Raw genomic sequence first — 25083 nt, 5'->3', positions numbered from 1 at the left:
ACTAGTGGGGCACTATTATTATTTGATCTTTTGAAGCTTCAATCTATGCAGAATCAAGGTTCACTATAATGTATTAGTGCACACTTAAGTCTCAAAACGTGTATCACTTAAGTCTTTCGAACCTCCCCACCGGGGCGCAGTCCCAGGCTAGACCCCTTTCCACTTGAGGTCTACACCCAGGTCACCCTGGATAGAGAGTTCAAGTCTCCTGCTTCCCGGCGTCTTCTTTTCAAAGCCCACCGATCACAGGAGCATCACTCGCTTAGTAACTGTAGCACTCCGGCGGTCGCTTTCAGCTTGTGATGGCCTGACTGTACATTGAGCCGAACGCAGCGACCACACCCGCCTCCTGTCGGGGAGCACGCCATGGATTTAATGCTTTTTGCGATCCGACCGGCGGGTGACCCAGTCGATAGCGATCCCTTACCCGTAGGCGTGGTTGGCGCCCCAGGCAGGAAACCGACGGTCTTGTCCTGGCCCCGCTTGGCTACGGGAACCAGAATATTAACCGTTTTCACCCGCCTTGCCTGTAACCGGTGAGTCACGCACTCCCGTCCGGTTAGGTGTGGACTGTCATCCACGCACCATGTGCTGCCAACCATAGGAGAGAGCGGCAGTCGGCACACCGACTAGACGGTTCCACAGCTAGGATGTTGATTCATCCTTGACAGAACACGGGGGCCCTTCAGTCTCTCCCCAGCACTATATACTGTCTTTAACGTGCTCTGGGAGCCTTGCGACCCCGCTGCCGCCTGTTTTAGACAAGGATTGGGGAGCCTACCCCCTAACCTCGTCTAATAAGTATCATGTTTCACACTTCTCTAGTGTCTGTTTTTTGTAAAAAAATAAATAAAAAATTTATTGTGTCCTACCTAGAGCGATAGAAAATGTATTTGTTTACACATGTCGAGGCCCCAACAACAACGATTAGCAGTAAGTCAACCTTGCTTCATATATTCCACTCCTTGCTTAGAAAGTGTGTCCTTCCCCATGGCATAGTAGTTCCAGTGTCTGTAACAGATAAAAGTTTGTAAAAAGTCATGCAAGCTTTCCCAAGGCTTGCTCTCTGGTCGCCATAGGTGTCACCGGAAGTGAGTCTCGTGAACACTGCAGTTTGCAATGTTGGTGCCCCTCTGCATCAGCATGTCGATCAGACTGCATTATATCGTGGTCTTTCACATGTCTCTTTCAGTTTTCATTCAATGCACTTCAAGTGCATGTTTCCAGTTCATAGAACGAAAATGACCGTCCGCCAAACATTGTTGCAGTCCCCGAATGTGAAACAAACCCACTTCTAAAGTCTGAGATAGTAGTTTTTTTTTAAAAGATATATACAATATATATATGTAATGATAGTGTAAAATAATTGCAGATACAGTGTATGTGAGACCATAAGTTAATTTCTCTTTTGATAACAGTGTAAGTGGCACACTCACTATCGTGCACCATGCCTAATATGTATTTCTCATTCTAAATTATCTCCATTGAAGTGTCCTGGCCTTCCATTGCATGCACTGTCACTTGTTTGGTCTATCACAACTAATGTTTGCACTATCTGGACTCCAGAATGCGTCTCACCACCAAGAGAGACTACTGGCCCTGGCACGGAAAGAAATGATGAGGTGTTCATTCAATGCCTAAGTAGGGTATCAATACTTAGAAGCTTTTGGGCTTTCTGTCATTTGCTTACATTCTTAAAATTATTATTATTATTATTATTACACTTATTATATATATATGTATTTATTTTAAACTAAAAACTCTACTATCTTATTACTGGTCAAATTGGCGTAGTTTTATATTTAGTCTTGTTTGTCTAGAATCACTTCTGCTGGCTGGTCCTCCTATGAAAGTAAACACTGACTTTTTGTACACCATAATTAATTTTAGCGAAAATATAATTACACAATATAGTTGCCCCATACCTAAAAATACAGATTAATTTGAATATTTCGTATGCAAGCTACTGTTTTCTTTATATTCTGCAGAATTCTCTGAAGAAACTAATTTATTTGAACGTAATTTCTCTCACTTCACCTCTGACCTCGCTTCTCTTTTTTTTTTTTTTTTTTTTCCTTATTATTATAATTTTTTTTTTAATAACTGACTCCATTTTCCTAATGTACAGGTTAAATCACTTAATTTCAGACTGTTCATAACTTTAACAAAAATAACAGATCTAACTGCTTGTATTAATATAACCTGGATTGGTCACAGTACATTATTTCTGCATTTATTTTATTATTCTACAGAGAATTTAGTTGATCTACACACTTATGTTGGGTCACTAATTTCAACCAGATTTACTTCCACTGTCCATGACTACATTTTAGCTGGGAGCATTCACATGAATTTTTTTCCACTGACAGTGTTGTGGGAATCTTATCAGTGTTTGTGTGCCACTGCTACAGGCAGCTGGTAATGGGTGAAGGTCACAGCACCTTCCTTCCCCCCCATTCTTTCAACTGTCTATTTTAACAGATTTACAGAATAAGCTATTTCTCTCCCTCAATGCATGGCTCAACAGCCTTTTATAATTCATGAACTGTATTTATCTCCTTTTATTTATTTATTCTTAACTCTGAAAGTACTGGTCAACCTGACAACTGCAGTATGTAAATTCTCAGGGGTATAGGCTTCAATATTATTAAAATATTTTAATTCAGCAAAAAAGAACAGTAGTAGGTGTCTTGGATGCACCTTACGTGAATGTGGGGTATATCTGAGTTTCTTTCTCTTTCTCCTCCCCCTGGAAAATATTCCCCTAGTGTCTCAGTCCTCAGGCCTTCACGCCGCTCACTCAGAAGTAAATCACTGTGCCCCACTGAGTCAGACTCAAAATGGTACGCAGCCATGCACTTGTGAATGCACCACAGTAACCAGAATCAGTAGTACTCTACAAGGCCACCCCAAGCAGAACTATATGATTTGTGTTCAACCCAATTACATATATGGACCCAGGAACGGCACCAATCGAGGGGCACATATGAAATATGTTGAACCACGACCCTAATGTATAAAATGGGTGCGCCTGTCATTCATACGCTCACAATTCCTAATGCATTCACCTCTAACACTTACCCCAAAATGGGACACACATACAGCTGCAGCAGTCACACGGTCAGTCACCACTTGTCAGGCGTTCAGTGTAAAAACCAGTTGGGGATGTGTCCGGTGGCGTAACGAACACATACAGAACGGACCAGCAGTCTGTGTGCAGCACACCTCCTGCTTACAGTAGATACAAACATGTACACTTAACAATGACACAATATCACTTTGTTACATACAAGACAAAACAAACAAACAAACAAACGGTCGCAGTGTATATTTTTTTCAAGACTTCACTGTAAGTCTAAACCTTCACTCGGTCGCAGTGTATATTTTTTTCAAGACTTCACTGTAAGTCTAAACCTTCACTCGGTCGCAGTGTATATTTTTTTCAAGACTTCACTGTAAGTCTAAACCTTCACTCGGTCGCAGTGTATATTTTTTTCAAGACTTCACTGTAAGTCTAAACCTTCACTCGGTCGCAGTGTATATTTTTTTCAAGACTTCACTGTAAGTCTAAACCTTCACTCGGTCGCAGTGTATATTTTTTTCAAGACTTCACTGTAAGTCTAAACCTTCACTCGGTCGCAGTGTATATTTTTTTCAAGACTTCACTGTAAGTCTAAACCTTCACTCGGTCGCAGTGTATATTTTTTTCAAGACTTCACTGTAAGTCTAAACCTTCACTCGGTCGCAGTGTATATATTTTTCAAGACTTCACTGTAAGTCTAAACCTTCACTCGGTCGCAGTGTATATTTTTTTCAAGACTTCACTGTAAGTCTAAACCTTCACTCGGTCGCAGTGTATATTTTTTTTAAGACTTCACTGTAAGTCTAAACCTTCACTCGGTCGCAGTGTATATTTTTTTCAAGACTTCACTGTAAGTCTAAACCTTCACTCGGTCGGACGTCGCTACATACAAGACAAAACATACAAGACAAAACATACAAGACACAACATTCAAGACTCTTCTAGGCTAAGCACTGTCTTTTCCCATGAACCCGGCGTAATTTGCGGATTAGAGAGCCGTGTACACACAGCTAACGTAGTGTCTCAGTAAACTATAGGATCATAGAACACAGAGAGACAGTGTAGTGTCTCAATAAACTATAAGATCATAGAATACAGAGAGACAGTTGCTGGGAGAATCAACTCGGTCCACCCAGCCACGCTGACGGAACATCATGGGGTTTAGGAAGTACAGAGCCTAAGTATTAAACACAAAGGTCATTCAATCTGCTGTTCAGTGGTGACTTCACATGCATGCAATCATATTTACACATTATCTTTAACAATTGACCTAAATTTGATATAATACAATTCACATATACCACCGTGTGTACCCTTCCTGGGGCCCCAAGGAATTGTAGCACATAGTGTATGGGCGAATTGTTATTTGGATCTTATGGATCCGACGGTCGTCTGGACTGGACAGGGTCACGGTCGGGGTCACCAGCTGATGTGCCGTGACAGACCTGTCACTCTTGGTTCAATAAAACCCTAAAGTCCAGTTTATAGACGACATACACAGAAATGACCTTTTACATGCGCAAGGCATCTTTATTGACAAACAAGGGAGATTCCCTCTATACTACGTGAATAACAGAACAGCAAATTAATGATATTAAAACAATACGACCTGATATATCACGAAGGCAATTAGCTCCACATCTAAGTCTGCATGCAAACAAGCGTTCGGTTGAGCGCCTGGAGAATTCTGAAGTTCTTATCTATTACATTCAGTATATCAACGCTGTGGCTATCAAGGCCTGTCTTCTGACTGAACTCTATAAAGTAAAGGTTGACGGCCCAAGGTTCCACAATGGACCATCAGCACCCCTCCCTAAGGTTGCCTACCACTGATGTAGAGCCTTCGTCCACTCCTCCCGCCCAACACTCCCTGCTGACAGGCTCCGCCCCCAGCCCGTAGGATTAGGTGCAATGACAAATATCACTTCCCTCCCCCGAACACGGGCCAATTGTGTTCGTGAAGACGGTTGACAAAGCCGGATGCCCCACAGCGGATTCGAACCCACAACCTCCGCTGTGGCGGGCAGGCACTTTACCACTGCATCATCCGAGCGCCTATCCGAGTCCCCAAACACACCCTTTCAGGGGTGTTGCTTGTCTTTCATTATTCTTTTTGCCCTCCTCAGGCTGCTGTCATCCGACTGTAGCGTATTAACTAGTAAGAGACCACATTTCTACTTAACTTTAATAATTTATTGAAACGTAATGAGATGAATGTGAAATGGGATGAGGAACCCAAGGTATGGTGAGACTCAGGGTGGTGGGGGTGTAGTCGGCCCGTGTCTCGTCTCCCGCGTTGAGGAGAGAAGTGGAACTGCCAGAACGTACAAGGACCGTAGTCTCGGGAGCTGACTGCCATCATTGCTCTACTCAGGGAGTGGTCGATTGTCTCTGCTCCGTGACTGTCCCCTGGAGTCCTTGAGAAATACAGACAGAAGGAAGAAGAGCGAGAATCGAGGAGGAAGGAGGAGGTTAGGGTGGAGGAGGACGACAAACTTTTTTTTTGTAATTAAAGTATTTATTCATTTTTCAACAAATAAACATGACATAACATAACAGACTAAAACCAACAACACAACAGTACAAATAAATTAAACAACAACAACATAAAATACATTTAAAAAATATATATAATAAATAAATAATAATAATAATAATAATAATAATAATAATAATAATAAAAAATAAAAAAAGCAGGCAGTCATAACTAACTAAGCTAAGCGGACAACACCCCCCTACACCCTTTTAGTCAGTTGTGATTATACAGTTTGTGATCTGTTTCAACACATGATCAATGCAGCAAACTTGAAATGGCCGATCTACAAGCGCAGTACTCACAACCCTTGTTTGGTCTGTCGTGAAGCAAAAGTGCAAGTCAATGAGAGACCGCAGCTGTATTTATACTGTGGCTCAGAGATGGCACTGGTGCTGTGGCTGTGGTGAGTGGAGGCAGGTTTAGAGGATAGGGGTGATTGTGAATGGGGAGTGGCTAATGAGTGAAGGCAGGTGTAGTATATAGGGAAGCGATTGAGGAGTGGCTGTGTTAAGCAGAGGCAAGGTCTCTACTCCTGAACAGACGTTGAGAGGCAAGGTCCCTACTCCTGAACATAGGTTGAGTCAAGGTCCCTACTCCTGAACATAGATTGAACACAACACAACTACATTAAGGGGGCTCCCCATATTACGCACACCACTTTCCGAAGGACTTGCAGGTCTCAAGAGTGGCTCTTTGGGATGGTTGTGGTGCTATATATAGCACTTCAGCGGTTCTTCAGTGGTTCTTTGGGATGGTTCTTTTGGATAGTTGTGGTGCTACAGTATGTATATAGCACCTCAGCGGTTCTTTAGTGGTTCTTTCGGATGGTTGTGGGACAAAAAAATGGTTTACCATGATTACAAGCCAAAGAACCACTTTGGTGCAATATAGCACCACTTGTTTTTAAAGTGCACTGTTCTTGCTGCTCTATCAATCAATTTGTGATGTACCTGTTCTGCTAAAAGTGCTTCAGAGCCTGCGAAAAGGACACTGTGCACATGTAGAGCCGCATTAACCCTGATTATGCATATAAAAATGTTCAGTGTCGGATTATGGAGAAAAGGTTTCCTCACTCAACCTGAAATGGCATCCTCCCCTCACAGAGTGAACAGGCAAAATGTCCTCAATTAAGAGGACAGGCCATGTGAGGACACTTTGTTAAGGTTAAACAAGCACTCGTGCACACACGCGCACACACACACACACACACACACACACACACACACACACACACACACACACACACACACACACACACACACACACACACACACAGACCTCCCCTGAGTTCTTTGATGACTAGGAGGACTGAAAAAGCAAGGCACACATTGGGAGATTAAATGATTTAGCTATACTGTAGTTGCCTATAATTTTCCCCAGGGAGGATGGCCTACCTGGGGAAATTGAGGTAGGGAGGGGGTGAAATTGGGGTGATGGGGGGGGGGGGGTGAGAGAGAGAGAGAGAGAGAGAGAGAGAGAGGGAGGGAGGGAGCTTTTCCGCTCACAGGGTCTCATTTGCCAACACTAGGCTTCCAGCTGGGTCTGTTCTATACACTCCGCTCTGACTGACGACTGCACGTAACGTTTGCGATCTGACTGGATGTTCAAATCCAAAATGATTCCCTGGTCCTTTTGGATGCAAAACCTATTTGTTTAATGTTCTGATTTCTACCGCGCCGACTAGTTTTCACGTGCATCCTACCGGCGTTGTAGTGAGACGTGTGGTGGTCGGCAGACAGACAGACACAGCAGCCTATCTGTCCTATAATGATGTCTAGACTGCGAACAGATGAGTCCTGCGGTGACAATATCAAGGCTTTGTGGAGCATTCATCTCTCGATCTGTGAGGCATCATCAGGCAGTAGCAGCACCTGACCCGGTCGGCATAAGATTGTGAGGTAGGCCTACAGTGTGTTGTTTTTAATTGTGGCGCGTATCGGTAGGTGAAATCAAGTTCACTTGTCGCCTTTCCCCCTTTAAATGCATTAAATATGAAAATAAAATCTATATTAATATAATAGGTCTATAGCCGATGTATAGGCTATTGGCCATTCAATCAACGCGGAGAGATAGCCGTTATCCCCCAATCCATGCATGCAAAAATAATTTCTTCCAATGAGATTTTCCGAATGGATTTGTTAAAGAAAGAAATAGCTGGAGATTTTGCCTGTGTTTTGGGTAGAGGAGTAGCGAGTTTTTTTTTGTGTGTGTGGGGAAAGTCGAAATGCGTCTATAGGCAACATAGCTATTGTATCATAATTGTAGACTATACATTTATGTCGTTTTCTCACAAGTAGGCTAATTCAAGGGGTTCCCTTAATTCGCTGTAAACAGGACCGTTGTTTTTGTTGCACTGCGGAACGAAATCACACTCGACACAGAGCTGGATGTCGCCTCCATCCTTCCATCCACATCCACCTATGGCTCCTCCATCCCCCATAGATACAGTAGGCTGCTACATCTCTGGTGTTATCATCACCAATGGATGTCGTGTCTTCAAGCCTACAGGTGCTGCCGGTGCTGCTGGTGACATCTGATAATAGCCTAATGCAGGGATACAATAGTGGGTCCAGTCTAATGCTGGCATGGATTGTGGATGCCTATTTAAAAGTTTATATTAGCCCTATTTGAATGTTTATTGAGCAATTGTTCTGTCTCTTTTTTACTAATTAATGCGTGTGCCAATGTTCAATTCTTGAGATAATATTTTCTTCAGTCATATTAGGCATAACCTTTCTTTTTATGTTAACTACTTAGTGGTATGTTTAAAGCATGACGTGCTAAACCTTTATCCGTTTGTACTGATTTGCTCTCATCTGCATAAGTATAGATAGAATAATTGTGATGACCATGGTCACTGTATATGCCCAATGATATGATATGATATGATATGATATATGAGATGCGACTGTTGTTGAAGTACAACTCATCTATCATGACAGCATGATTTATTGTGTACTTATTCATATCATACTCTGTTACTTTCTGTTCCTTTCTATATATATATCTTGACACATTTGCTGGCCCCATAATGTGACCAGATATACTGTACATTCACTATGTGTTAATAAACTTCAGTAGCCTATTGTCATGTGATACTGCCTGGTGTCATCTTGTTCTCTGAGCTGAATCATCACTAACCTAATTAGAGGAAAACTCTATTACCACATTGAGGGTCTATTAAATTCACAACACTTAGAATAGTAGCTCATTCTAATTTAAAACAAATGATTTGACTAGGCTACTTGACTGTGTCACAGATGGGGTAACATGGACTGGACAGCACACTCTTCCAATTCAGACTAAAAGTTTGTCCTTGACCATATTCTAATCTAGACAAATACAGCATGCAAGCCTGTATTAAATAATATGAAATCCCATAGTTTTAACATGTCACACTGGTTAGTTTTATAATCTCTTTTAAGAAAATAAAATACAAAATAAAATAAAATAAATGTTTACCATGTCTAAGTCATCTTTTGGCATCTGCAGGATGTATATTTTCTTACTAAAGCAATAAACACAACATTATTTTATTTGATCCTGCTGTTAGATTGTTCTTTATCAGTAAGAACCTCTAACCTGTCATGAATAGTGCAGAAATGACATTTGATCTATCTCTGCCAGTTACTACCCTTATAACATTTCCTTATTGTTTGCTATTAGTGAAGCTCTTTGTAATGCATTACATTATTTTGAAAAGTTATAGAAATAAAGTTTGATGATCAATTTGATCATTCACTTGTTCTTGTCACTCCATAGACAACAGAAAGTATTGTGACACTTAACAAGTGTTTTTTTGCAGTGAGGTGTTTTTCGCTGTTAGCCCTTACGTACAATTGGCATTTCCTTGGCCTGTATAGATGGGCAACATTCCCAGCACAAGAGAATGAGATCCATGATCAAAGATATAATTAAATCCTTCTTGGCAATAACACACTGCTGTGTAATCAATGAGACAATGATGAGAAACCTCCCTGGTGACATTGTCCATTACATTGCATATTATCCATATTCACATTTCTTATTAGGAAGATGTTTTCTCATCAGTGTTGTTTAACCACTGAGCCACTTAACCACAAAAAAAGTGTACATTATTTCAAAAATTGCCAATCTACAAGCTTCAACACGCCGCATTGTGAAGCATTGGGAGCCTATAGATTTTTTAACAATTGTTGAAATAGTTTATTTTTACCTATAAAGTCATGGCGAAAATTGGGATGCTGTTAAAACGGTTGACCACTTTCAACATGGTGAAATCAAATCAGCTAACAGCATGTTGTAACGCGACACATTGTGAGTTTTTAGAGCGGCTATTTTTGCAGCGTGTTTAACAACATGAAAAATTGTTGTACAGAATTTCAAAGATATGAGGTAGGAATGAGTCCATCTCAAATGTTAACAACGTCTCTACCCCATCCCTCTGTCTCTCCAGACCTCCATATCTGCCCTCTTCCTCTTTGCAGACAGTCTTGTGGCGTCTAGATGAGGCTGTCCGCTCACCATGCAATGTTCCTGGAAGTCCATGGTGCTGTTAGCGCTGGCCTCAATAGCCATCCAGTACACAGCCATTCGTACCTTCTCTGCCAAGCCCTTCAGCTCACTGTGTTCCCAGGGCCCAGGGCCGGATTTGGCCCCTAATGGCCCCGTTGTCAACTGTGGGGTTGGGGCCCTTGGAGGGCCAGGACAAGAGATGCTGGAGGGTTTAGATCAAGGCTGTGAGGAGCCTGTCACACCCTCCTCCTCGTTCTCCACACCACCCTACAATGCAAGCAGGAGGGTCCATGTTCTGATTCTGGCCACTACCAGGAGCGGATCCTCTTTTGTGGGGCAGCTCTTCAACCAGCATCCTGAGGTTTGATTATTGATGGCCTGCTTTCCTTATGAATATTAATAAACATTTGGCATTACTATTGATCACTAAAACAAAATTAATTTGGGTAATAAGTGAATGCGCGCGCGCGCACACACACACGCACACGCACACGCACACACAGTCATTGCACACGCAAGCACGAGTGCACACACACACACACACACACACACACACACACACACACACACACACACACAGTCATTGCACACGCACACGCAAGCACGAGTGCACACACACACACACACACACACACACACACACACACACACACACACACACACACACACACACACACACACACACACACACACACACACACACACACACACACACACACACACACACACACACACACACACACACACATACTGCACACTCGCTGTCTTGAGTTTGACATTTCATTCTGTGGATTTGTTCGTGTTTACTGTGCTTTGTTCTGCACTTTAATCACAGTTTTTAAAATGTGCTCCATGAATCAACTTGACTTGATTTGCTCCTTGATTTGCTCCCTCATTCTGCTTCAGGTCTTCTACCTGTTTGAGCCTCTGTACCATGTCCAGTCGGCCCTGCTCCCTCGCCTGGCCCACAGTCGGAACCCCGCAGAAAGGAGGGTGATGTTGGGAGCGGCCAGGGACTTGCTGAGATCGCTCTACCACTGTCACCTCAACAGCCTGGAGAGTTACATCCGACCGCACCCAGCCAACCACTCCACTGACAAGCTGTTTAGAAGAGGAGCCAGTAAGGAATATATTTCAGTAGCTCTGCTCTCCTCCACTCCCCTCACCCCCCCCCCCCATCCTGGTTCCTCACAGTCATACTTACTTGTAATTATATTATGATAAAAATGTGTATTCTGTACAGTGGGGATAAACTATTTAAATTGTGTTTTGGGGTCTGCTTTCTATCAAAGTGGAATCTAAATTGAAGTTGTGAGAATTCCTAAAAATTGTCTCACTGTGATGCTATTTGCTTTGTATTCATGAACCTTCCATCCGTAGGCAAGGCTTTGTGCTCCCCGCCAGTATGTGAAGCCTCCCTGGGTTCCATGGAGCAGGCCCTTGTGCTGGGGGATGAAGGGGAATGTGCGAAGAGGTGTGGGCCACTCAATGTGTCGATAGCTGCCGAGACATGCAGAGAGAAACGTCATTTAGCCATCAAGACGGTCCGAATCCCTGATGTCAGCGACTTGAGAGCACTAGTGGAGGATCCACGACTCAACCTGAAGGTAGGCAACCAACCTGTTCCTTTTCAGTTCAATAGAAATAGATGTTCTACTGTAGAGATTTACCAAAACATAGAATCTGATGATCTTATTAACCCATTAAGACTGGGAACACATCTGTGTCATTTTAGATTTCTTTGACTATTAAAAAAATTGCAGATATACAAGCTCATAGCGTGGCACCGAGTGCGGCTCTATGAGCTTGTATATCTGCAGAAAACTATTTTTTTAAAGCGAACATTTGTAACTAAAATCTTTGCTTCTGGGGATTCTACAAATATCTTCTAAATACTAACAGTTTAAAAAATATATATTATGTTGCTATAATATCAGTGGTTCTCAAACTTTTTTATGTCAAGGACCCCCAAAATTATATGTATTTGGCGGCAGACCCCCATCTCAAAATATGATGTTCCAGGGACCCCCATAAGCTTTAATCTTTTTTTTTAAATATATACATTCAGATTTGCACACATTTTCACGATTTATCGAAAAATAGCAGATCTACAAGCTTGTAGCGCGGCACTCAGTGAGCCTGTAGATCTGCTATTTTTGAATAGCCAAAGAAATCTGAAATGACACAGATGCTTTCCCGGTCTTTATGGATTAAGTGTGTTACATGAACAATCTGAGTTAAGGGACAGTACAGTATGTATGTCACTGGAGTTATCACGTAAGGCCACTGAAAACGGTATTGACACGAGCATCAGTGATGATGAGTGATGTGAGCCTGCCTGTTAACACCGTTGGTTTAATTAAAAAAGGTACTTGTGTTTCTAGAACAAGCTTAAAAGCCGATTCTACATGTCTCCTAAATCCCAACAGTTTTCTGAAAAACGTATGTTTCTATATCAGTGGTGCTCAATTTTTTCATGTCAAGGACCCCCAAAATTATATGTATTTGGCCGTGGACCCCCATCAAAATATGTTGTTCCAGGGACCCCCAGAAGCAAAGATTTTAGTTAAAAATGTTCGCTTTAAAAAATATATATATTCAAAGATTTGCACACATTTTCACGAATTTTCAAAAATAGCAGATCTACGAGCTCATATGAGCTTGTATATCTGCTATTTTTGAATAGCCCAAAGTGTAAAATAATGCTTTTTAGCTCAAATCAAAAAATTACACAGTTCCAGGTCTTAATGGGTTAATCAAACAAGCGAGAAAAAAACCTACATACTGTGTACACATACTGTACACTACAAGTTTGAAATAAAAATAGGTTACCTTTGTGCATTGCTCCAACTCATTTTGGAAAGCCTGTGTTAAACATGATGATGTAAGCATCTGGGGCTTTCAGTGTGTCAGGGCCTTTAGACTCAAATGTATTGTGGCATCTCTGAACCATCCCCCTCCACACTATAAATCATCTGTTTTGATACATTTTTCTCCTTTGTACATATAGTGTTTTATATTTGTTGATGATATGTATTATTGTGTTATTTGTATGCTATGTTGATGAATTTAATACATAGGACCACAATGGAAACAAGTCCCCAGAATTTTTTTGCGCTACCCTTTTAGCCTAAATGTCTGACTGTACCTCGCGCTGTTTACATTTCTGACTAATAAAGTATTCAATCAATCAAAAAATAACCGTTGTTCACCGTGCCATGCATCGCATTGTTTAGTTGAGAATCAGCGTCTTATGGGAAAATATCAATTTGGCTTAAGGCATACATCTGGCAGACCACAGCAAGAACATCTGACCTCAGCGTACACTCTCAGAAGCAATGGAGACAGCTGATCCTTCTGGTTTGATATGGCCCACACCGCAGACAAGAAACAATTAGCAACTATTGGGACTGCCGACCCTGTGCTCTATTCTGTTGTAATTGTAAGTCACACAATATGAGAGTTCAGCTAAATCGACGAGAGAGAGAGAGAGAGAGAGAGAGAGAGAGAGAGAGAGAGAGAGAGAGAGAGAGAGAGAGAGAGAGAGAGAGAGAGAGAGAGAGAGAGAGAGAGAGAGAGAGAGAGAGAGAGAGAGAGAGAGAGAGAGAGAGAGAGAGAGAGAGAGAGAGAGAGAGAGAGAGAGAGAGAAAACAACAACCAAAAAACAAGAAAAACAGACTTTGATGGTTAAAACAGCTGACTCATCCAATAGACGGAATCAGGTGATATTTCTATCTATCAAGCTGTTGTATTGATTGGTCTCAGTGGTTTGACTGATTCTGTGAGTCATTCGTTCATCCATCCATTTAACATCTGCTCAGTGAGTGAGAGACTGGCTCACTTGTTGATGGATGGCTCGATGGGCCAATCAATGCACTTATAAATTGATATCGATTGAACACGCAGCAACACCAACCACTGCACCTCAGACGCGCATTTGCACACAAACAATACACTTCCCCACACACGGATACACGTAACGACATGCATGCATGCACTCTCACACACACACACACACACACACACACACACACACACACACACACACACACACACACACACACACACACACACACACACACACACACACACACACACACACACACACACACACACACACACACACACACACACACTAGAATAGAAGACTCCCTTTAGTCCTCTGTTTAGTTCTAAATTGATACTAATAGTTAGAGAAGGTCAAGGTTATACATATTGTAGCACTATAGACCAGGCTTAAATTTGTGAGTCAGTGTGAATTTTACTCGGACAGTTGTAGACCTTGAATTGAGTTTATTCTTTGGAATTGGACCTTTTGGGGGATTTGATTCCTTGCATCACAGAAGAGACAAAGCAATTGGTGTGGGTGTTGCCTTCTACTTATCCTGAAATTGAAGGGGAAACGTATTCAAGCAGACAAACTGCTCTTTAACATCAATTGCCAACTTTGTGGGAAACCTGATATCCGAGTGTTTAGGGCATTTACCACAGAGGCTCTAATGCCTGAGTGTGAGTCCCCGGTTTGATGCAGCCGGACGATTTGCTGCATGTCTCTCTCCACTGACTATCACATAAAGACTAGGGGGAGAAAATCATCAATTGCCACCATCACACCTGACATTTATGTTTCTTGTATCTGGATTGTGTTTAAACACCTTGGTTTCACGTGCTTCCCCAGTATAATTACTGACTTCAGATCTTCCTGTGACACACAAAATGCAGATTGCTTCTCATCACATCACTAATATTTAATCACATTGAGCCTGGTGTCCCTATTTTGGGCAAAAATGTCTCCAAAATAGCATAGATGCCTCTATGTTTAACTTATAGTTGTTTTACATCAGTGTGGCAAAAAAATTATCGATGCGTTGCATTGACTTGTTGTGAGCATGTAGATCGACTATTTTCTCAGCGTAACAGACCATTGTATGACAAAGTAAAAATCAGGCTTAAGTGGTTAGACCTTTAGAAAGGCAAAGCCTGCACATTCACCTTTTTCCATTTTGTCATAATAGGTTCTCGATGATTATGGGGATTCAAGGGTACAGGATTAAACTGAATTTTGGAGGATGGAGTTCAATGAGTTCAAAGTAATTTAATCTACCTGATGACCTACATCACCCCTCGCTCTTTATCATTGGGGTGGGGGGCTACAAATTACACGACATTGTAGATAAGATTGTATTAAATACACTTACATTTACAGACTTCAATTTCCAGATGTTGCAGAATTAAGTGAAATAAAATGAACCACCATCCCTGACAACAACATAACAAAAGCAGATTGTGCATATAAAATGAATCTCACCTCATTTCACAAATGCAACACAAATAGAAAGAAAAGAATATAGATACACAGTAAGAATAAAAATAAATAAATAAGTATTCATAGAATAGGGGTGTGCGTGGGTGTTGGATTGGGAGAATATGTGTGCGTCATATCCTAAGCCTATATTCAAAATGATTTAGTGAAGTCAACTTAGATTAAATTTCAATATAGCTGTTCGATAGCTGAGCCCCCCTGAGGACCCTGCAGCATTCATTTTAGATCTGTATATCCCTGATTTTGTTTCATACTGAATTCTGGTAATCGCAGTTCTAACACACCATAGACAGACCAGGGGTGTTGTCAAAATGACTACTAAAATGGATGTTACACAGTGGGACTTTAACTATTTAAATATTTTAACCATCTAACTAATTATTTACCGCCACTTAGTAGCAAGGATGCCATTGCATCCCACCTAATGGGGGGGTAGGTAGCGTGCTCCAATTTAGGGGGTTACCCTCACCCCCACCCTCCTCTAGTTGGTTATGATGACGATGAGGATGATGGTGACGGTTGTCATTCACAGGTGGTCCAGCTAGTCCGGGACCCGCGGGGCATATTGGCATCTCGTATAGAGACATTCAGGGACACCTACAGGCTATGGCGTCTGTGGAGAGCTACAGGGCGTAGACCCTACAACCTGGACCTTGGACAGATCAACACAGTCTGTGAGGACTTCCTCAGCTCTGTGTCTGCTGGCCTGGCCAGACCCGCATGGCTGAGAGGGAGGTACCTGCTGCTCAGGTGAGAAGGGGACAGGGGACAGTATGTAAAGAACATCCAGATGGGATGGCCCAAATAATGCCGTATGATGAAATATCGGGCCTCTGGTCGTCCTAAAAAATGCAACGTTGCTACACTCTGTTACCCATGGGTTTTCCAAGCATCATGGCCAATATTATGCATGGGTTGCTGTGTGTGTTGTTTTTACTTGTGTGGTTATATCATCAGTTTTGTTAAAGTTGAGTTCAATCAGGAAAGACACCAAAAGTCAATTTTTGACTGAAACCTGAAACCGTAGACTACCCAGCAAGCACAATGACGTCATGATGACGTTATGATGACGCCCGGTCATCACCCCGGTGACGTTCAGGACTAGGCCAGATCACAGCCCATATGGGGATGATCTTTACGTCATTTACAGGACGTCATCACCGGGACATCATATGGACATTTGGACAGCAATTTTGGGTGATGAGAAATGTGTTTAGATGACGTCCTGGAAGTGACGTTTTTGTGGTCAGGATTAATTTTGGTTGAAATCAGGTGATATTCTGGGCCAGATCTGACTTGTCTTGGTTTGACTTGATCTAGCCCCAATCGAGACGTCACTGATTGGTCCGGGTCCTGACTGTGCTTGCTGGGTAGGCCTTGACACTGGTGACAGTGGGGGGATCGAGGGGTGAAGCAGCGTTGACTGAAATGACAGCAAGGGGCGTGTGTGACTTAAATACCCTTCAGCCAGCACGAACATTAGCTGACAGGAAAAGCCCGCACGTGAATTCATTGGATAATAAATAAGAAGTGACGGGCCAGTGTGTAAAGGACGTCTGTCCCTCCCTTCCCTGGCCACTGCTCCAATCGTCCTAGAGACTCTTCTCCCTCCTGGCTCGCAAGCTGTGGAATGACTCCCTCCACCCCCTCAGTCACGACTGCAGACTCACTCCCCATATTCCGCCGCAGTCTGAAAACTCACCTCTTCAGACTCTACCTCACCACCAACACTCCTCATTCCTTGTACCTTCTTGTTGCTTATTTTTGGATAGATGCTAGTTATAGGCTACTATGCAGGTGTATGTTGGTTGTTCACATACGTTACATTGTTTAAACTTTAGATAGACATACAGTTGTTTGCTTGACTACAAATGTTAAGAATGTTATTTATTTTGGATAGCATGTATGTTGTTGATGCTATTTTTTTTCTTTTACATTTTTTAGCCTTTATTTCATAGTGATAGTTGAGAGAGACAGGAAATGCAGTGAAAGAGTAAGGGAATGACATACAGCAAATGGTCCAACCATCAAACCAGGGACCAGACACGTACTGTACATGGGCATTTTGTGCCCATGTATGTGCCCTAACCACTTGGCTATCGGGACGCTCCAAACAGAAATATATAAGCACTAGGGGTGTCACAATATAATTGTCCCACGATCTATTGCGATGTATAAAAACATGATATGTATTGTAGACTTATCGTGATATTTTTTTAAAATATTTTTCCGATTTTCTTTTTTTTGCTGGTGGAAGTTACAGGAGTTCCTACTGTGTGGTCTGTGATATAAAATGTGAGCTTATTTCTAAATAAAGCACTTTTAAACCGAAAATGATGGGCAATGTTGATGGTAATTGAAAAAGAAAATAATACAGTAATAATATCGTATCGATATCGCGAGCCCAATATCGCGTATCATATTTAAAAATAATAATTATAGAATAGCAGCAATAGTATGACAGGATAACAAAGTTTGTACGTTGATCCTAGAGCACTTGCGGTCCTTGAAGGTTATGTGTGCCAGGTTTGATATTTACTTAGTCATTTGTTAACTATGGTTCATGCCATTTACTCTGATCTTGCAATTGTAAGTCACTCTGCACAAGAGTGTCTGCTAACTGCCTAAATTGTAAAGAGAGACTGAAGTTGTCTTCCTGCTTGAACTTATGCTAAGAGATTTATTTTGTACTACCTATGTACAGTACACCTACAGACAGACATTACAGTATAGCTGAGAGATGGCTACACGCTGCTTTCTTAAATCGTTTCTTCTCTCGTCCTCTCTTCTTTCCTCAGATATGAGGACTTGGCCAGGTCTCCCCTCCAGAGGACCAGGGAGTTGTTTGACTTCTTAGGTATTTCCGTTGAACATAGTGTGGTGGAATGGATTCTCAACAACACTAGGGGCAGCCGTGACCTATCGTCCCGGCAGAAGTATGGCACGGTTCGGGATTCAGCAGCCAACGCAGAGAGCTGGAGGCAGAAGCTATCCTTTGAGATTGTGGTCTACACACAAACAGTTTGCCAGCCCCTTCTGGACCTACTGGGGTACAAGACCATCTCTCATCCTGGGGAACTGAGGAACCTTTCATACTCCCTGGTTGAAGACAGGACGTTTGAGCCATTTTTGTAGCAGTTGAGGGCATGTCCATCAATGCGTTTTGGGAAACCAGCAGCCGCCCCTCCATTGATCTATTTATAAATTATTTGACTGACTAATTAATCAGCCTGTTGAAACCTCCCCAGCTCTATGGAGAACTGGATGTTTCTGTTGTTTTTTAGACTGACTGACTAACTGATTGATCCATTGATAGCACCATGAAACCACTCCAGGTCTGTTTAGTTGGAAGAGCTGCTGAATATGTGGTGGTGGAGGAGCAGCAGCTGTGTCCATCTTCAAGTTGATCAAAACCATGCTGTCCAGAAGGTATTAGTATTACCAGGGGAGGTCTGATTATTGTCATGTTTTCCCAAACACCTCCACTTTACCATATACTTTTCCTAGAATGCCAGTGACATTAGGTTGATTATAAGCAGTATTTACGTTATTTGTATTGTTGATTCTTTATTGATTCTTTTGCAGGCATTCAATATAAGGGAGTGAAATGTAATTCAAATTTTACAATTTTTTATTATGTTATATAATATTTAAGTTTTAGCTTCATAATTGATATCCTAACAGAAGCACTAACGTTTAATTGCTTGTCAAAAAGAACAACGGATACATTGTACTATGGCGTATAAATCCAGCATTACTTGTCAAGTCATTATTTGCAGCTGCTGACAGTCATATTGTAATCTCTTGTCCCCTCTGGTAATAGTACAGTTTGGATCAACCACTAGTATTGCCACCGTCATGAGGCAATTATCATTTTTAATGCAGGTAACAAATTATATTTACCTGGCAAGACACCTAGGTGAAACTTATGTCTCTGAACTCTGGAGAATGCTACGCTATTGACTGGATTTTCACAGGGACACAGCATCTTAATTTGATGTCTTTGGAACAAGAAGGCTGACCTTTTCATGACCACTAATAGAGAGAAACTACCTTAAATGTCCATATCATAGTGCCGGCACTACAAAAACGTCTATTTTCCGGACAGGGGTGCTTGCTATAAGAGAAATCAAGATAGTAAAAAGGATCCTATGTCATGGGATGACAGCAACTCCCAAGAATACATAAGTTGTCAGTTGCAGAGTATTCTGGGGAGTTTCTCTTATCCCATGATGATATGGGATCCCTATTAGTACCTTGAATGTGGTTTGCCTCTGCTTTGACAGTCATGAAGCTACAAAGAGTTAACCGCTTAAGCCAACATTTTTGAAAATATTCATCTATAATGACATGCCTAAAATAGGGACGCCAGATTGAGTGGTTAAAACCTAGGGCCTGGTTACATGAAACATTGTAGTTTTGTTTATACGCATACAATGTTAATGTTGGTTGAAAGACATAGTTGCAAAACATGTAATAACAAAATAGTTTTACACAATTCTGACAAAATTAAGATGACAATAAAACTTGCTTACGTTTTTTTAATGCAACAACTTGGCAATCCAGTACTGTAAATCACCTTGATTAATATATAAAGTGTGCAGTCCTTCAAAATTGATTGGTTGAATTAATGAATGGATGATTGTATGATTGAATTGTTGGATCATTTAGTGATGGATGTTTGAATAATTGGATGATTGAATGAATGGATGGATGATTTCATGTAATTAGTTCAAATTAGTTCAAATTCATCATGTAATTAATTAGTGGTTTAACTTTTTTTTAAATTGAATGATGGTAGATTACCCAACAGATCTGTGCATCAATATGGAATTGGAGGTTTCCCAAAATGTGACTTAGCTTGAAGGTGGTGATACATGCTCTACTTGTAGATGATTAATATTACCTAAGACTGGTACAAATCTAGGTGAATAACATAGTGAACTCCTTGGATATGGTATAATGTATAATGAAAAAGGACTGTTAATCTCTCTTGCCCGCAAAACGTTGTCTCAAAATGTCTATATTTCACCGCCTTATGATCACGCCTGTCTATTTTCCACCAGTGGAACAAACATGGTCTTACTACTTTGGAATGCAGGACCTGTCTATTTATTGAGTAATTTATTTATTGATCGATTGACTGACTGACTGATTGATTGACTGCCCGATTGGTTGGTCAGTCTGTCAGTGCACAACTATTTTTGATATATTTGTACAGCTGCCTTAATGATTTGTGAGGAGAGATTTTGCACTACACCAGGCCGCGTTGCCTGAAGAGCCAGGGGTGATGTCACTACTGATGTCACCATGACCAGAATACAGCACAAGGAGACACATTCTGAAGATGAGTAAAAGTCTCATTTTTACTCTGTCACACTCTGTCGTGCGATGGAATATGAATTAGGCTTAGCTGTCCGCAAGAATCAAGACACTGTACGAACTTTCTTGGATTTCTCTTACAGGGACAGTTCACAGTCACTCACAGTTATGTAAATGTGCTAGAGGTCTGTACCTACAATACTCTGTCTTTTTTGTGTTGTTTCAGGGGGAGTGTATAGGTATAGATTTTGTAAGTAAATCTTAGTTGTAATGTGAACAGATGTGAATGGCCAATTTCTCTCCCTCTGAAGGGCCATTATATACAGTACAGCAGCAACACTGTGAGGCAATGGAAATGGTTCATCTTGTTGTCATGTATCAATACCAATAGCAGCAGTGTTTCGTGATGTTTTTTTTTCTTTCATTCATTTTATCTCATAACAGCTATATTTGATTTGCAAGTTAAAGTGCCCATTTTCATTGCCTCGAAATGTACCCACATTTTAAACAGCATGAAGCCCATTGTACTATATGGGCAATATTTTCAGGCAAAGGAGTTTGTTTAGTATTGCCTCAAGCAGTGATGGGTAGTGGGCAATGATGACCACAATCAAATCCATGTGGATAAGATAATAGGCTATAGTGAAGATAAAATAAAGAATCAACTGACAAACACAATTGATCATAAATGTATAGGACCTGCAACATTTTATCAGGCTTATTTATTCATATAGCTGAGGTTTTCATAGCATTCCATTAACCCACACACCGTGATTTAGCACTAACCTACACTGAGTGACACAAGCCATAGGCTAACAGTCTAGTTGAATTTGCTGCAATGTAAATTCGGATAAAATGTCATGTTTACATCTGCTTGATTGATTTTTGTCTATTAACATAACAATATCATTGATAGATTGCATAGATTGTTGTCTGTGTATCTTGGCCTTAACTCAGTCCTGAATGATGTCTGTTGATTTGAATAAAGCAAATGTTCATCTGTTTGTACCAAATGATTTGACTTAAGGTTCTGTATGATCTGACATGATGAGATGTACGATAAAAACAACTGTGCAATAAAAAAAAGTGAATGTCGCCGTTTGCATTAACTCTGCATTATTTCATTCTAGCATAAGTATGTAATTTCAATATTACTGGCAATGATTCAATTCAATAAATTGAATAGTATAGTACAACCTACAAAATGGTATACTGTGCTTGTGAATATACCATGCTAGTATATTAATTGATAACAATTCCCTTTACTTTCCAAAGATGATTTTGTCCAGAGTAAGTGCAACAGTGGAAGTGCAAAGTTCTGCTAACAGAATTAAACAGAAAATGACTGCTAAGAAAATGACTGCTGGGGAATTTCTTATATTTTGAATACATCAAGTAGACAAATAAAAAACAGGTATGTGCAGTAAATATGAACAAAACAAAGAACAGAAAAGAGCATAGAAAATGTATTTAATATCTCATTGATTGACAGGAAATAACTTAACCTGATGTCCATTTACTGTAGATAGTTTCTGAACGGGTAGCAAGCAAAACATTTGATATAAAAACATGATGATCAATCTAGTTCATACTGTAATGAATCCACATCAAAACCCTCCCTTCCCTCTAAGCCATTTAGGCCTGGTGCAGGATACAGAGTACAGATTATAGTTAGAGGACCTGTGCACCACAGAAACAGGAATACAAGAGAACATGAGGGATTTTGCTGTCTTGGCACCCTGGCACCCTGGGGAGACAGGAGCCAAGACCAGGTGAACTGATGACCAAGTATGGACTTAACCCTTGATATAACTACTAACAGAGTCTAACACATGCTCTCCACTGCCAGAGACTAAGCACCAACACGACAAATAAACACGTGTGCACATTGACACAGTCCAGCACACATGGTGACATGGCACCATGCTTTCCATATATGGATTCTGTGCGGGTTATGCGAGTACTTATGTACTCGCATAATATATATTATATATATATATATATATATATATATAAAGTAATATATAGAGTAATATATATAAATTTGAGTATGCCTGTCTGCAATTATGTAGTTATCTAATATCTACTGTAGCTTTGTTTTGTTAAAGCCAACACATAGGCCCTTCTGAAAAAGAGTAATTGCCAGTGGCTGATAATGAATAAATTTACTTGTGCTTGTGCGGGCGTGCATGTGCAAGCAAACCAGTGAGAAGTTTGCTGACTTTGCAGCTTGCAAGAAGAAATAATGAAGGTAGAAAAAACGGTTTGTTTATGAATGTGTGTGTGTGTGTCTGTCTGTGTGAGTCTCTGTGTTTGCCTGAGATAACATCCCAAGTCCATTATGCTGACACCTCTTCTGGTGAAAAATCTCTCGTTATCTTTTTTTCTAAGCCATCTACTGTATGAAGCAGAGTACCTCTTGTACTGTGTGGAGTCTCACAGTCTTATTTTGGGATATTTCTTTCAGTCAAAGCATCAAAAAACACCCTCATATTTTGCTGACCACCCCCTTTCATTATGACTCCTTCAAAAGAAAACAACACAAATCAATCCTGTGTGAACAAAATTGCATTTTGCACAAAAATTTCCCCATCTCGAACCCCCCCCCCCCCCCCCACCCCCACCTTTCTCCCTCAATATTACATTTTCAATCCCATCTCCAGCATTTGATATACTGCAGGGGTCGGGGGGAATCCACGCATCTGCTTTTGATATCCCCACCTCTGCTCATAGATTTTTATGGCCAGGATATGTTTTATTCCTCCTCCTGGTCAAAACTTAATTAAATAGATCGTCTAAATGTGTTTGATAATATCACAATTTAATAACAAATATACGTAATATATTATATATGTATTATGTAATATATATTTGCGAGATTAGCTCAGGCCAAATTCACACACACAGACAGAGACCAACCAACCCTCTTATAGACAGCTAGCCTCCTACAGAGTCACGGCGTAAAAGAGACACCACAGCAGGCTGGAAAATACAGTCGTTTTTATTTATTTTTTCATAGAATACAGCATAATCCGCGTTTGCAAAAATAGTTCTATAATAGACAAAATCTAATTGGTTTGAAAAGTCCAGTTTCATTGTAACAGAGTCTCCAAGCACGGGCATAAAACTAGCAGAAGAAAACTGGAAGAGAGAGCGAGAGAGAGAGGACACAGCGATGAAACAATTGAAAGGGAGGAAGAAAGAGAGACAGCAGGGAAGCAGGGTGGGGAAAGGCGTAAAAATCAAGCCGAGGTGGCCTTGTAAAAAAGATCACAGTTCAACAGAGAATAGCTTGTGTTTGGAAAACGAAACAAAAAAAACTTCTGAGGCATGCAGCACGTGTATAGTATACAGTACAATCCTCACAGTCTTCTTCATTTAACTCTGAGTGTAAACATGGCCCCAAACGGAGCCTTCAGGGTCCATGTTTACACTCTCAAGAGTTAAATAAGCACAAAATTCCGGGTTCATTTTTTACACTCCGACTTAAATCAAAACACTGAGGATTTGTACTGTGTATGAAGAGAAGGATGATAAAACTGGAGATTCACAGCAACAGTTGAGACGAAAAAACAAAACAAAAAAACCCAACAACCTTCAAACCAAAGCCGGCACACACCCGCACACACATCGACAAACTAAATAGTTTGGTCTTCATATAAGCACCACTACAAGCGACAGGTTTGTGGACTACATAAGCTGATGATGTAAACACCGGGGGTAGGAATCCCTACTGAGATCCATTTAAAAAAGGAATCTGGTGGTTATTTTGTGCAGCAGCTAGCCATATTTCACAAGGAGCCATATTGTGTTGTAGTCAGCTTGGCAAACCCAGAGTTCCATATTGAATAGCTCCATTTATACATTAGCCTGACACTCAGCCTGAATTTTCATTTCGTTTCACTCCATTATTCAGTCTGAAAGCCCTCTCAACGCAGCGGAGTTCTGAGATGGGGGCGTGGCCAAAGTGGGACTCCACTATGAACCAACGCGATTGGTTCATACTGGATTGTCCCGATCCCGATTCGTCGGTCAGATTTTCAACCGAGGAACACCCGCCTTCGAAAGCGTCACCAGACCCTGAATGCTAGGCAAAGGATTCAGGGGGTGGAGCCAGGCTATTTATACATTGTATTTTAGTCCCATTTTTCTTTCGCAGCCACTTAACACGCCATGGTGGAAAAATAAATTAGGATTTGACTGTCAGCTACCTCATAAATCGATTGTTATGAATCTCAGCATCAGTCACTAGTGAGTCAGTTTATTTTGTCCTGTATGAAGTATTACTCTGGTTTAATAAAAATTCAAAAGGGGCCATCTGTCAGT

At 41.0% G+C, this 25083-nt stretch overlaps 1 protein-coding gene across 1 annotated transcript; it reads left to right on the top strand.

Moving 5' to 3' along the window:
- Window positions 1-7171: 7171 nt before the first annotated feature.
- Window positions 7172-21625, top strand: LOC308091510 (carbohydrate sulfotransferase 1-like). Its single transcript, XM_080437168.1, has 6 exons — window positions 7172-7516; window positions 10054-10473; window positions 11019-11232; window positions 11493-11719; window positions 15968-16185; window positions 18234-21625. Exons 2-6 carry the CDS (start codon window positions 10123-10125, stop codon window positions 18568-18570), a joined length of 1347 nt encoding a protein of 448 aa, XP_080293294.1. The 5' UTR covers window positions 7172-7516; window positions 10054-10122; the 3' UTR covers window positions 18571-21625.
- The last annotated feature ends 3458 nt before the right edge of the window (window positions 21626-25083 follow it).

Source organism: Gymnoscopelus braueri, assembly GCF_963280865.1.
Source record: "Gymnoscopelus braueri genome assembly, chromosome: 9".
Classification (NCBI taxonomy): domain Eukaryota; kingdom Metazoa; phylum Chordata; class Actinopteri; order Myctophiformes; family Myctophidae; genus Gymnoscopelus; species Gymnoscopelus braueri.
Note: the sequence above shows the minus strand (reverse complement) of the source record. Positions and strands in the feature narration are given on the sequence as shown.